General features: G+C 42.2%; 1 protein-coding gene across 2 annotated transcripts in view; it reads left to right on the top strand.

Moving 5' to 3' along the window:
• Positions 1 to 224: 224 nt before the first annotated feature.
• The window catches only part of LOC113947672 (tropomodulin-2), a 33,709-nt gene continuing 21,642 nt past the window's right edge, over positions 225 to 12,291 (top strand). Inside the window, exons 1-2 of one of the 2 annotated variants that reach the window (XM_027644493.1) lie at positions 225 to 321; positions 10,767 to 10,975. In XM_027644493.1, coding sequence (XP_027500294.1) covers positions 10,850 to 10,975 — 126 coding nt within the window. In that variant the 5' untranslated portion in view covers positions 225 to 321; positions 10,767 to 10,849. Of the gene's footprint in view, positions 322 to 542; positions 624 to 10,766; positions 10,976 to 12,291 lie in introns of those variants that run through there. The other variant, XM_027644492.1, reaches the window with a different exon arrangement.

The following is a 12,291-nucleotide window of genomic DNA, read 5'->3' as shown; positions in this document are numbered from 1 at the left end:
GACTCCCTGGGGCAACACATCTTGGTGCAGGGTGAGGGCGGGTGTGTAAGAGAAGCAAATCACATTCTTTGGGGTCGGCTGCCTACACGTGTGCCCAGAACTGACCAACACATCTCCTGGGGAGGCCGTGAACCGCGTGCAAGGAGGGAGCGCTGAACTGCTTAGAGATGTGCGTGGGGCAGGGGCGGTGGCTGCAGGGGGCAGAGCATCCCTTAAGCCACAGTCTGTTTTCACGAGCCACCCAGAAGAGGGGCAAGGCTGCGGCTGCATCACGCCAAGCCAAAGGCGAAGGGGAATAAACCTGTGGCGGACATGGGTTAGGTGGGATTCCACCCGCAGGCTTGGGGCAGATAGAGGCGGAAAGGGCTGAGAGAGGGCGGGGGGACCAAGACGGTGGGGGCAGGAGGGACGCTGCTGGCGGAGCTGGCGCTGGCGGGGGCTGGCAACGCTGCCGCTGCCGCTGTCGGGGCCGGTGGTGCCGGACTACGAGTCCCATCGTGCCCGGCAGGGCAGGCCGGCGATGCGCAGCCGCCGCGCCGGGCACCCACCTGCCGCCGCGGGCGCTGGGCTCGGGGCGCGGAGGGGCGCGGAGGCATCGGCGGCCGGGCCGGACACACCGCGGGGTAAGGCGGCCCGGGCGGGGCGCGGGGCATCGCCCGCGGGCGGTCCCGCGGGGCTCCGCGCACTGCGGAGCGGTGCGATGCGGAGCGGGCGGGGAGCGGGGCGATGCGGAGCGGGGCGATGCGGAGCGGTGCGATGCGATGGGCACGGCGGGGCGGCGGCGTGTGGCGGAGCATCCCCGGCGCGGGGTTCGGATGCGGCCGGTCCCGGCCCGACCCCACCCGCGGCCGAGGGATCGCTGCCGGGAACCGTCCTGGGAATGCGGGGCACGGAGGGATCGGCCGGGCGGCCCCGCCACGCCCGGGGCTCGGCGGAGGCGGCTCTTCCCGAGCGCCTTCCAGGGCAATGCGTGTGTGTTCATTGCGGAGCGGTCACATCCTTCGCGCCGGGCGTGAAATGACAGAAATTAGATGGAGCGGTTTAAAAAAATAAGAAAAGGAGGTGGGTTTTTTTGTACATGAAGATGAGCTGTCCCTCCTTGGAGATCTGTCTTTTGTATGTCAGAAATACGGCAGGACCGGCGGAGGGTGGTTCTGCTCGGCGGCCGGGGAGCAGGTCAGAATAAACGGGTCAACGACAGGTTCAGGAACAGGATGCTGGCTTAGGGAATTTAATAGCATTTCCAAGGTCTTGAGATGCAAAATATGTCCTAAACCCCTGCATATTTACATTAGATATCACACATGCCCTGTTTTGTCATCTTCTAATTAAAAAAATAAGAGGGTCCCCTAATTCAAGGGGTTTTGCTTTGATGGAAGCTTTGGGGAAATTTCTTTTGACAGAATAAAAATCCACAGTTGATTGATGAGAAACCTGTAGAGAAATCTGAGGACAATAAATACCAAAAAATCGATGAATAACTGGTTAGATTCCTGTGACCATCCTGAGGTTAGCAGTAGCATAAACTTATGAAAAAAAACAGTTTAACATCATTTATGAAGAAAGAAATTCAGAAATGTAATGATATCAAATATCAGTTTAAAAATAATTGGAAGAAGCAATTATATTTTTATACCGTGAATGGTACACTGTATAGATCTATGCTTTTGACAGTGTTTAGTAGAGGAAATATTCAGCAAGTTACTGAGTAGCCTATTTGTAGTAAATAGATGCAGTATTTCAATTTCTTGTCATATGAAAGCTTTTAACAGATTATTCGAAGAAGTTGCCCTTGAACTTCCTCTGTTCTGCCCTCCACTCTTGGAGATAGGAACATGTAATGGGAAAGAAACACCTGGGACCAACTGGCCTAGTACTGCAGGCATCACATCCTCTAGTTCTATGCAAGGGATACAATTATTAGAAAAATAAACTCATACTCAGGGATGCATGACAGTGTCTCACTGAGTTATGCTATCAATATCGCAGTCTTTTATGCATTATTCTGCACTCATTTGCTGTCTAACAGCCTACCTGCTTTTGCTGTGGTGCTCTTTGCTATACAGCTCTTAACTGGTTTCCACTATGGATATATTTAAATTTTTACCACTCTGTAAAAAAATGAAGATGGTTATGTGAGTTATTTTAGTGACTTCACCAACCTTAATTCCACGTGTGTCTCTTTTCCCACTCATCCAGTTTGGCTGTATTTGTCTGAACTTAGCCAGTAGCCTCTCTCGTCTTGATAACCTAAATAATTTTGTTTAAAATAGTGCCCTTTGCTCTCTCGTTGCATAACTTTTCTTCCTTTTCAAAATTCTTATTATTTCCAGTATTTACAACTTCTGGCAAGCATTTCTGCAGTAGGCAGCATTTCTGCTGTTACTAATCTGTTTTAGGGGTTTTTTTTGGTAGCATTCCTGTATTTTTGAACCTCATAGTTTGGTGCCTTCCTGTAATTGAGTACCCTTTTGACTGAGGCTGAGGTGGCTCTGCAGGGTTTTGCACTGGGAGGCTCCAGGTAGCATCCTGTAGCCACAGGTATTTGCATGTGGTGGGTTAATACTGGGGTAAATGCCTATGTTCTGTTTACTGACCTCAGCACACAAGTGTAGCAGTGACTTTTGTTTAACAGTGGAGTTTGGTCATCATTATTTGGTGCCACAAAACTCTGTAAACTTTTTTTAAACTGTTTTTAAATCCTTCTTTCAAAGAGCAGCTGGGACTGAAAGTCCAGCTGCTGTGCTAAAATAGGGAAATCTGAGAACAGTGACAAAAAGGTAGCACACCGCTTGCTATCTGTTGGCAGCACAGGTGGAACAATACTCTTGTTAATGGTACCCAGTGTCCTTTTTTCCTGTCAATGTTTCCAACATGTGGAAAACAAACACTAGTGTTGTCTTTTCCAGGGCTGGCCTGATCTATTTTGTTGTAAAAATAAAAAGTCTATTTCCAGGTACAATTTATTCTCCTGTTCGTTGCTTCAGCTATCAGGATGTGCACATCAGGGATGGTTTCTGGCTTTGGTTTATAGCTAAAATGCAAAAAATGTAAGGTAGTTACAATGTCTCTGTACATTGTAAAAGGAAAAAAAAAACAGTTTGGGAAAGATGCAGAAAGAAGTTTTTATAGAAGGTACCTACAAGTGATCATTATTAAGGATCCTAGTTCTGTGGTCAGTAGTATATGCTCTTTACCTTGCCTTTGGGTCTCTCTCTGCTGTGTTTTTGCTTGGCAAATATTGTTCATTTAAAAGATCCACTTCAGTGAATGAGACTGTCTGTGGAAGAAGGGACCCATAACCAAAGGAAAAGCTGTCCAGTGCTTGACACTTGAAAGATGGTTCAATTCCTTGTCTTGCCACAGACTTCCCATTTGACCTTAAACAAGGCATTTCTTTCCCCTGACAGGGCCATGGAGAGGCTCTCATGTGGCTGATGGTGTTTAAGCCACAACAACCGTTGTTTCCATGTAAATGTGATTGATCACTAAGGATATCAGACCCTGGCCTTTGGCTTCCCAAGGATGCCTTTGTACAAAGCTGCAGATAACCGATACCCCAATGTGTGCTTTGCTTTGCATTCGTGGTGGATGTGCTGATTACAAGAACTGTAGTTCTTTACATAAGACACAGTCTGGGAGACTGAACTGGATAAAAACAGCATCACGTAAACATCACAGCTGTTACTGTAATGGACATGGTCTGTGTTCATGTGGGGACTGCAGAGCCATGGGCTGCTGTGTCACAGACTGGGAGCACGTCTGCTCTGCGACACTGCTGACCAGGGCAGGCACAGCCTCCTGTTCCAAGGTAAATCAGCACCTGGCTGCAGAATCAAACCTGCAGAGTCTGGTAGTTATTGAAGGAGGCTGAAATGTCATTGGTGTCCCACAGAAGATAATGAGGCACTTTTCTTCCAGTTACTGTCAAATGGACACTTCCAGTGTCATCCAAGGACTGTTAGTTGACCACCACCAGTACAGCTCAGCAGGAGGGTGTTCTGTTCACATCAGAGTGGAGCTTATAGATGACAAATTGTGGGTGGAGCTGCCACTTCACAGTCTATTTTGTCTGTATAAAAAGACTCTGTTCTGCAGGATTTTCAGCCTTGCACTTCACACTACCCTTAGTTTCAGACAGTAACTGTGTTATGTTTTTATTTTAGAAAAACTAATTAACCTTGCACAGATTTTCAAATCATCACTGGAGTTCTAAAAATGGAAGAAACCTACCTTTCAGTTCCACAAAATTACTGTTGCCTTGAGCAGAAAGATTGTTTCATTATTTCATAACTAAACTTTACCCTTCTAAAAGCAAAGGGGAGTCTTCATCTGCAGGAGACCCGACAGACAGACAGGTCTCTGGTCTTTTCCATTTCCTATACTAGATACATCACTGGAGTGTCAGAACACCATAAACAGTCCCATTGATATCCGCAATGCTTATGTTCATTCTGTCATCCTCTTCCTGTGGGTAGGAATTGAGTGATTTAAAGGTTGCTTTTATTGAGTAAGACTGGCTTAAATCATCATATGGTCACTGTATCATTTGTCATCGTTTTTGTATGGAAACAGTTCTAATGGTTATGATCTAAAAATATGGTGATACCTAGAAACAAATTACAAATTCATCAGGCATTGTAAAGAATACTTCCTTCCCAGGACTCAGTTTCATGTTTTGAATGCTTATGAGTAATACCACTAATGTTATTTTAGAAACAATCAGAAATTAGTTATTACATAACAGTATTTTGCATCAGTAGGAGAAGCATTAATGTCTCATCTTTCTTTAATTGCCACTGAAAAACTTTTCATGTTATCTGAATCAAAGGGAGTACATCCCTTTATGTCTTCTATAAATAACAGTACATTCATATGGATAATTTTGCAATATACATGATAGTTATTTTCTTATAAAGGGCATGTCTGAACTCCCATTAAAGTGAATTGATGTCTCACATTTTATTTGCATGGAAGTTATCAGTCCTCCAATTAGGAAGCCAACTGTAATGTAAACAACAGAGTGGCATAAGCATTACCAAGGTTCAGAAGGGCTCATCCAATTATCAAGTGGAGTTTCTGATTCTGTATGATTATCCTAAAAGTTCAGGCCTAGTCTAGTATTAGGACTACATAATTGTTGATTATTCACTGGTCTCTGTGTAGGACTAAACCAGTTGCTAGGAACAGAACATGAAATAACCTTACATTAGCCCTGGAAAAAACCAGCATTTTAAATATACAAGGATTTTTAGGGATTCTTTGCTACAGAATGACAAAAGATGGCAAGCTAGTCTGGGAATAGAAGAGATCTGGCCACATCACAGCTCTCCCAGAGCCAGCCCTGAGCTCAGTGCCAAGTGCAGCTGAGTGTGCTCCCCACCAGCCCTAGACACCCTGTTGAAGAATTTAGTTCTACAGAACCTCAAACAGGTTGTTTGCTTTGATCCACCAAGTGACCATGCTGTGTCATGGATGAAAAAGAGTTAGAGAAGGTGACTAAACTGGAACAGTTCAGTGCTTCTTAAGGTGGAGTTCTTCAGAAGTTTTTCTGGGGGGAAAATAGACAGAAAAGTTGGGGAATTCTAGAAGACCAAATTCTTTACAGATCTCTCTTCCATTTGCTACCTGTGTGAGTTTCTTTGACATGTCTACTGTGTCTGCATCAGGACCTGTAGCTAATACTGTTTTCATCCTACCCACACAGAACTCAGTTCTGTAATGCTTCCCTGCATGTTCCTGTCACACCTGTGTGCTGTGCTGGCCCTAATGCGTTCTTTCTAACTTTTCTGAGATTTCTGAACCTCCTACCTCAAAACATGACCTCTTGAGTATACATCTCCCATATATTCATGGTTGGAAAGTACATTGGTACATTAGTCTTGCATTTTAAGTATAAAAATTAAAAAAGAACCTTATTTACATGTCAAACGTTGGAGCATTTCTAATTTTTTTGTTCTTTTTTATTTAAGTTTGAGCTTTCAACAGCCCAGACTAATTTGCCATAGCCATTCCTGGAAAGCAGAGAGGTTCCCTATCTGGCACTTGATTAAACGTATTGGTGGAAGCATTCCACTGCCTGGACAGTGCAGGACAATCATCCTCCTTCTGCTGAGCATCTGCTTGTGTTGCACAAACACAGCTCTTAATCATAATGGCCCCAATCCTATTTATTTGGTCCCGTATCAATTTAACTTGGGATTAATTCCACCTGTTTCTTATTTTCATGTTTAGCTACTTCAGTCTATTTAAAGAAAGGGAAGAATTTTTCCACATTTACAGATCAGTTTCACAACTGTTTTTCAAAACACAAATATTCACCACTGTGGTTTTGGAGATAGTTTGACACAGATCGTGCAGCAGGATTTCCTTTTGAAAGATCACTTGTAATGATCTGAAAAAATGAGAACAATTTCTCAAATCTGATTATAAAAAGGTATTTTTTTCCCAATAAAAATGCAAAGAACTGTTAGATATTTCCTATTCAGCACATCTCCCTGTACATCATAAATGCACATTGCCAAGCAGCTTCTTTCTTACCTTGTACACACTATCAAAAGCTCAAAATTCATATCATCGGTATCACAGTATTCTCATTTCTACAGAACCCAGAGACATGATGTTTCTGTAAGTGTACAGGTTGTGTTTTGACAGAAAGAGTCTAAAGTGCCTTTGTAGCTGCTGGTCCATAGAAGGCTCTGTAGTTCAGGTTGTCCCAACACTTCCCAAGGGATCCAAGCAAATGTGAGTGGGACCTCTCTGACAGTCAACATTAATTCAGCAGAGGACTGAATCAGTCTCAGAAAGAAACATCTCTTATCAGCAGTAGAAAATTATGACAGTGTCATGGTATCAGTGGAAACTACAGCCTAGCTACTCTAGAAAGCCCTTTCAGAAATGTATAAGGATAACAAAAAAGTACTTATGGAACATGGCAAGGTATAGAGGAATTATATCACAGCAGGTGATATAGAGCAATAATGATTTTATGCAGGCTGACTAATGACATCCTTTTTCTCTTTGGAAACACATTTCAAATCCTGATGTTGACATATGTGACGAAGCTGCCCCAAATAAAACCGTATGTATTTCTTTCTTTAAAAGGAAACAAAATTAAAAATGTAGCAGTGGGTTCTTTGAAGTTCACTGTGAAACCTCTGTGCTCCACAAAGATTTAAAAGTAGTATGTGGTTAAACAGAAATGCTGCCTCTCACAGTTCTGCATTATCCAGAATCAGCACAGATTTTACCTTTTGGGCACCCAGCAGAGTGCTTTGCTTTGTAACAGTGGGAACTTGGGCCCATGGGAAACTACGATGCTCCCTACTGAAACTAAGTGCAGAAAAAGAGATGGGATTTGTGTTCTTCCATTCCTTAATCTCCTCTTTCACACTTTCCTGTAAATGTGAAGGAAACCCCACAGTCTTACCCATGGTCCTTCATTCTGCTTCCCCAAGTGTCCCTGATACAGTATAACATTCCAACAGCACATTTCCTCTGCAGTTAGACTGGACATCTCCCTTCTACTGCGTGACACCTGATCTGCTTTGGTATGTTCAAAATAACAGTAGCAGGGAGTCTTGATTAGGATTGCTTTTTTAACTAATGGTTTCATACAGTAATCATAAAGCAAATCCAGTGGATATCATGTATAAGAAGTAAATAGTATGTGCACACTCAGAAAAGCCAAGCCACAGTAAGAAGCCACACAGGCAGCATATGGTCCTGTTTACATACACTAAATTAACAGTATGGAATCCAATTAGGAAGGTGGAGATCGTAATCAACACATTAGACAGCAGTTTCCAGAGTGTGTGAATCAAGACTTCAACATTTCCTTCCCAGACTGAATGATGCTGAATTGTTGGATTTATCTCATTCCCTTGGTTTCCGATAATGTGACTGTGGTGAAAGGTCAATCTAGTGCATGAAGCCAGGACATGAGCAACAGGCATTTCAGCTGAGCTTGCAGTAGCCTCTTCAGCAGAGTGAAAGCTCCAGAAGAGCTTTACTGCTTATGGGGATTGCGGGCAAACAAATTCCCTAGGCACTGTCTTGTGCTTTTGTTCAGTCACAGAAGAGTAGGATTCTGTTGTGAAAGGGAAATATCAAGGGAATTTCTGTTGCAAATGTGTGCATGCAAGAAAAGCATGATTTCAGTCTCTTCCACTGCTAATCTAATAAGGGTTATCCAGTACAGTGCTTCATGCCATGAGGGAAGTTAGGCTGATACATCAGTAATATATGGGTTTATGTTTCTCTTTGGGGTATCCCTGCTGCACATGGTCAGATACCTTCTCTTCCTAACAACTAAAAGGAAACAGTTACAATACTGGAACTGTCACCTGTTGAAAAGTGTCTCCTGGCACATCTTCCCTTTATGGCTGAGCATGTAGGCAATTCACAAAGAAATCAGAGTGTCTGGTGCACACAAACCATACTCTGCAGTACCTACCCATTAGCACCTGGATTCAGCTTGGCAAAGTTTTTGACAAAAGCTGTTACGAACACGGCCTTGCTGATACCAGTAAAACAATTCCTGGCTGTGTTGCCTGATGGGAATGGTGCAGTGCTGAGGAGAGAGCCAAGGGAGAGGTTCTGGTACCAGGCATCCTGCACCACAGAACTGCTGACCCTCCGCCAGGGAAACTGTTGTGTGCTCTCACTAGTTACTTTTCCAACAACATTTAATTACCCCAACCTTGGGATTATATTTCTTTCTTTTCCGGGGATGTGATTAAACTCTAATAAAATAACCATTTAAACTGTTAAATAGTTTTAAAAAGCTCTAATCCCTTCAAAGAAAATTTCCAGCTCAGTTAATGGCTGCTAGCTGAAATGTTATGTTTGTAATGAGTTTATCCAAAGGAACTTAGAGAAGGCACCTGATGCCTTAGTACAGAATGTTGTGCTGCAGCTCAGTTTGTTTTTACAGTTTAAACAAATACCACTTTTAAATAAATGCTTTCGATATTTAACAAGTATTGTTAAATAGTATTGATTAAACACATATCAAACTAGTGTTCTCTTTAAGCACCAAGTACACAAAAACATTAGCTCTTTTGGACTTTTTTTGGCCAAAATATCTCTCGCACTCATTGCATATGATGATATTTTGATATTATAAGAAAATTACACACCTGTTGTAACTTCGTGAAACATCAGATGCCGACTAACTTCACTGACTTGTGAAAGAGACTCACAATTTAAAGGATGGTTGAATTCTATCCTGACATTTGGAATGGCTTGTTGATGATGTCATGCCAGGAAAACAGCAGCACCAAACAGAGCAGTAATAAGGAACAAAATGAGAATGTGTTAGGGAAATAAAGCTTTTTCTTGAAATAGGATGTTTAAGTGTTTCAAGTCAAGGTTCATTGTGCCTTGCAGTAGTCATAGAATTCCAGATTTTTCAAATTTTTAATTCTGCTAATTATTCTCTTACCCTTTTGTAGGTTACCAATTTTTAGTCTTTTTGATAAATAGAAAAATTATATATGTTTTAATATTTAGTATTTTAATAGTGAAACCCTTAAGTAAATGAAATATTTTCATTTGGATCTTGAATAAAAGGAAAATAAAAATCAGGCTTCCAGCTTATATGAAGAGAACAGAACCCACATGGATTTTTTTAGCTTATGACTCCTAAGGACGTGGTCAGAGGAAATCAGAGTTAGGGTTGATATGTAAGTCAGTCATAGGTGCCAGTTGGTTGGTTTCCATGTCAACAATGACTTCAAAATTCATGAATGCAAAAACTCAGCTGTAAAACTGCACAGTGAGCTGTGTAATTCAGAGAGAGCTGGTGCTGCTGTGGGAAACTGGGCAGACTTGAGGGCCTGGAGCACAATTAAAGTCCCCAGATAATGCTGTTTCTGATCATAGATTAATTCTCTTTCACTCTGTCCATTTACAGGCTGATTCTGGTTCTAGAATTTGTTCTGGACAAGAAAAAAAGCAAGTAAAGACAGAGAGTCCTTTGTCATATTGTCATATGACAAATAATATGACAATGACTGTTGTGACCATGCAAATGAGAACTTCTTGTTCCTGATCAGTTGGGATCATCTAATAAGGAACCACATTCAAGTTTTAAAACTAAGAGTTTGTGAAATACTGAGTCCATACGTTTTCCATGGCTGTGTTTTGAACACCTGCAGGTGCCCCATGCAGCAGACTGGTTTACAGATAATCTTGTGAGCTATGAGTAGCATGTCCTAACTCCAAGAATTATTTTGATGATAAGTGCTATTGTGTGTAACCATGGGTTGAAATAAGACTAAAAACCAGCATAGTTTAAAGATGTTTTGATAACCAGAATGTGCCAAGAAGTGATCCCAGGTGATGTGGGTTAGCTTTTCAGCCATCAGCAGATAAGATAGAATACTTCAAGGCATAACATTTTGTTTCTTGTTTGTCAGTGCTGGACTGTTGTCTGTCACTCTACCACTTTGCTTTTGGCCAAAAGAGCAAACAGATAGTGCTGTTTCCAAGCAAATTAAATGAAACAGGTTTATTTCAATGGAAAAGGAAAATTCCTAATGTTTTTCTATTCTTGGAGCTTCTCTCTGCTGCTGCACCCAATCCTTGCTATTCCATAGCTACTGCTGCACAGGCAGCCCCAGCACTTCCCACACCCCCCCTGCTGTGCCAGGACATGTTGCTGCTTTGTTTTCATTAATAAAGTGTCAATGTGACTCTGAGCACGTGGGCTTTCTAGGACTCTCAGCTAAATGGAGATACTCATAATGCTTTATTGTTAACAGCAAGTGAGGCCACAAGAAGCTCAGTACTCCTGAATGGTTGAAATCTTGACAAGCAGCATCAGTGGAGCAGTGCAGCAGGAGCCATGTCTCTGCCCTTCCGAAAAGAGTTGGAGAAATACAAGAATATCAATGAAGATGAAATACTCAGCAAGCTCTCAGAGGATGAACTGAAACAGCTCGAGCATGTTCTTGATGACCTTGATCCCGAGGTTAGTGATGGGGGCCAGGGGGATCATAGTTCAAGAGTTCCGTGTTAAAAATGCCACATACTGAAGCATTTTTTTATTTGTATTCTGTTACAGTGTAGCCTAAAGTATGAGCAGCTCAGCTAGGGACACTTTGGTTGTATTCCTGCTGTGATGTGCTCCTTGCTTTCGTACAAGTCACTGTAGCCTTTGTCTAACCCTTATCTATTTAGACATGAGCTTGTCTGTAATCTAAATCTTTAATCATGTTTGTACACTGCAGCACAATGAGAAGCTTTTTATGGCTGCTATTTCTGAGCTCAGCAATAAACAAACATAACGTATATTTGCAAGGATCAAGTCTTTTGAACTTCTGAAATCTGTTGACTGTGGCATTCAGCAAAGATATTTTTAGCTGAAGAGAACATATTTAGGCATGATTAAGAAAAGTAAGAGTCAGCTACACAACTGTCATTTTCTAGGGAGTAAGGATAATTTGGATATTTGAAGACACCCTCACAAAGAATTTAAAGATCTCTGCCCTGAGAACCACTTGGTCCTACAATAATAATAATACAGTCTCAAGTGTGCTGGGAATTCTGAGTGTACCTACCCCAAAACATTCAAACTGATATAGGAGTTTGAAAACTGGCAGATAAACTGGCAGATAAAATCTGTTCAATCTGGAGGCAAAATAAATTTGGAAAAACACAATCGATTTATAGTTTCTAATTCTATAACACCAATTTACCTGGAGATTAAGGGTGGGCTTTACTGTTCTCTCCCTCCATGCTGCCACTTCCCTCACTACTGCCACTTCTACAGTGGTATTTTCTGGTATTTTCAAGTGTCTAGAATCTCAAATGGTGACACAGAAAAAAATCAAAAAACGGACACCAACCAACCAAATTAAACAGGCCATGGTGCATTGGAGTCACACTACCTATTTGTGCATGCACAGGTAAAATGGCTAGTGACTCGAGTTCACTGGATACACTCAGAATTCACTGGATATTTGCTATGGATCAGATTTACTGTGCATGTTCTGGTCAGTGATGAAGTGTTTCAGAAGTACTCTGGGGCATCCTCAACACATTGGCTTTACTACATGTGCACTCAGTCCACACACCTGTATTCCTTTCTGGGATTTCCTGGACTGGCATGTGGATTTCCTGGACTAAAATGTGGAAGCCTTATGCGTCTTCTTATGTTATGGGATGAAGATGCAACCACAGGGTCATGTGTTGAGAGTGGGACTTATATGCTTGCTTCCTCATACTCTAAATAGCTGAAGTCCACATCATTCACCAGTCTCTTTCTGTGCGTGCCATTCATGTCTG

This window comes from Corapipo altera, unplaced genomic scaffold (genome assembly GCF_003945725.1).
Source record: "Corapipo altera isolate COAL_440 unplaced genomic scaffold, ASM394572v1 50, whole genome shotgun sequence".
Lineage (NCBI taxonomy): Eukaryota > Metazoa > Chordata > Aves > Passeriformes > Pipridae > Corapipo > Corapipo altera.
The sequence above is the reverse complement of the archived record's forward strand: the minus strand, read 5'-3'. Positions and strand labels throughout refer to the sequence as shown.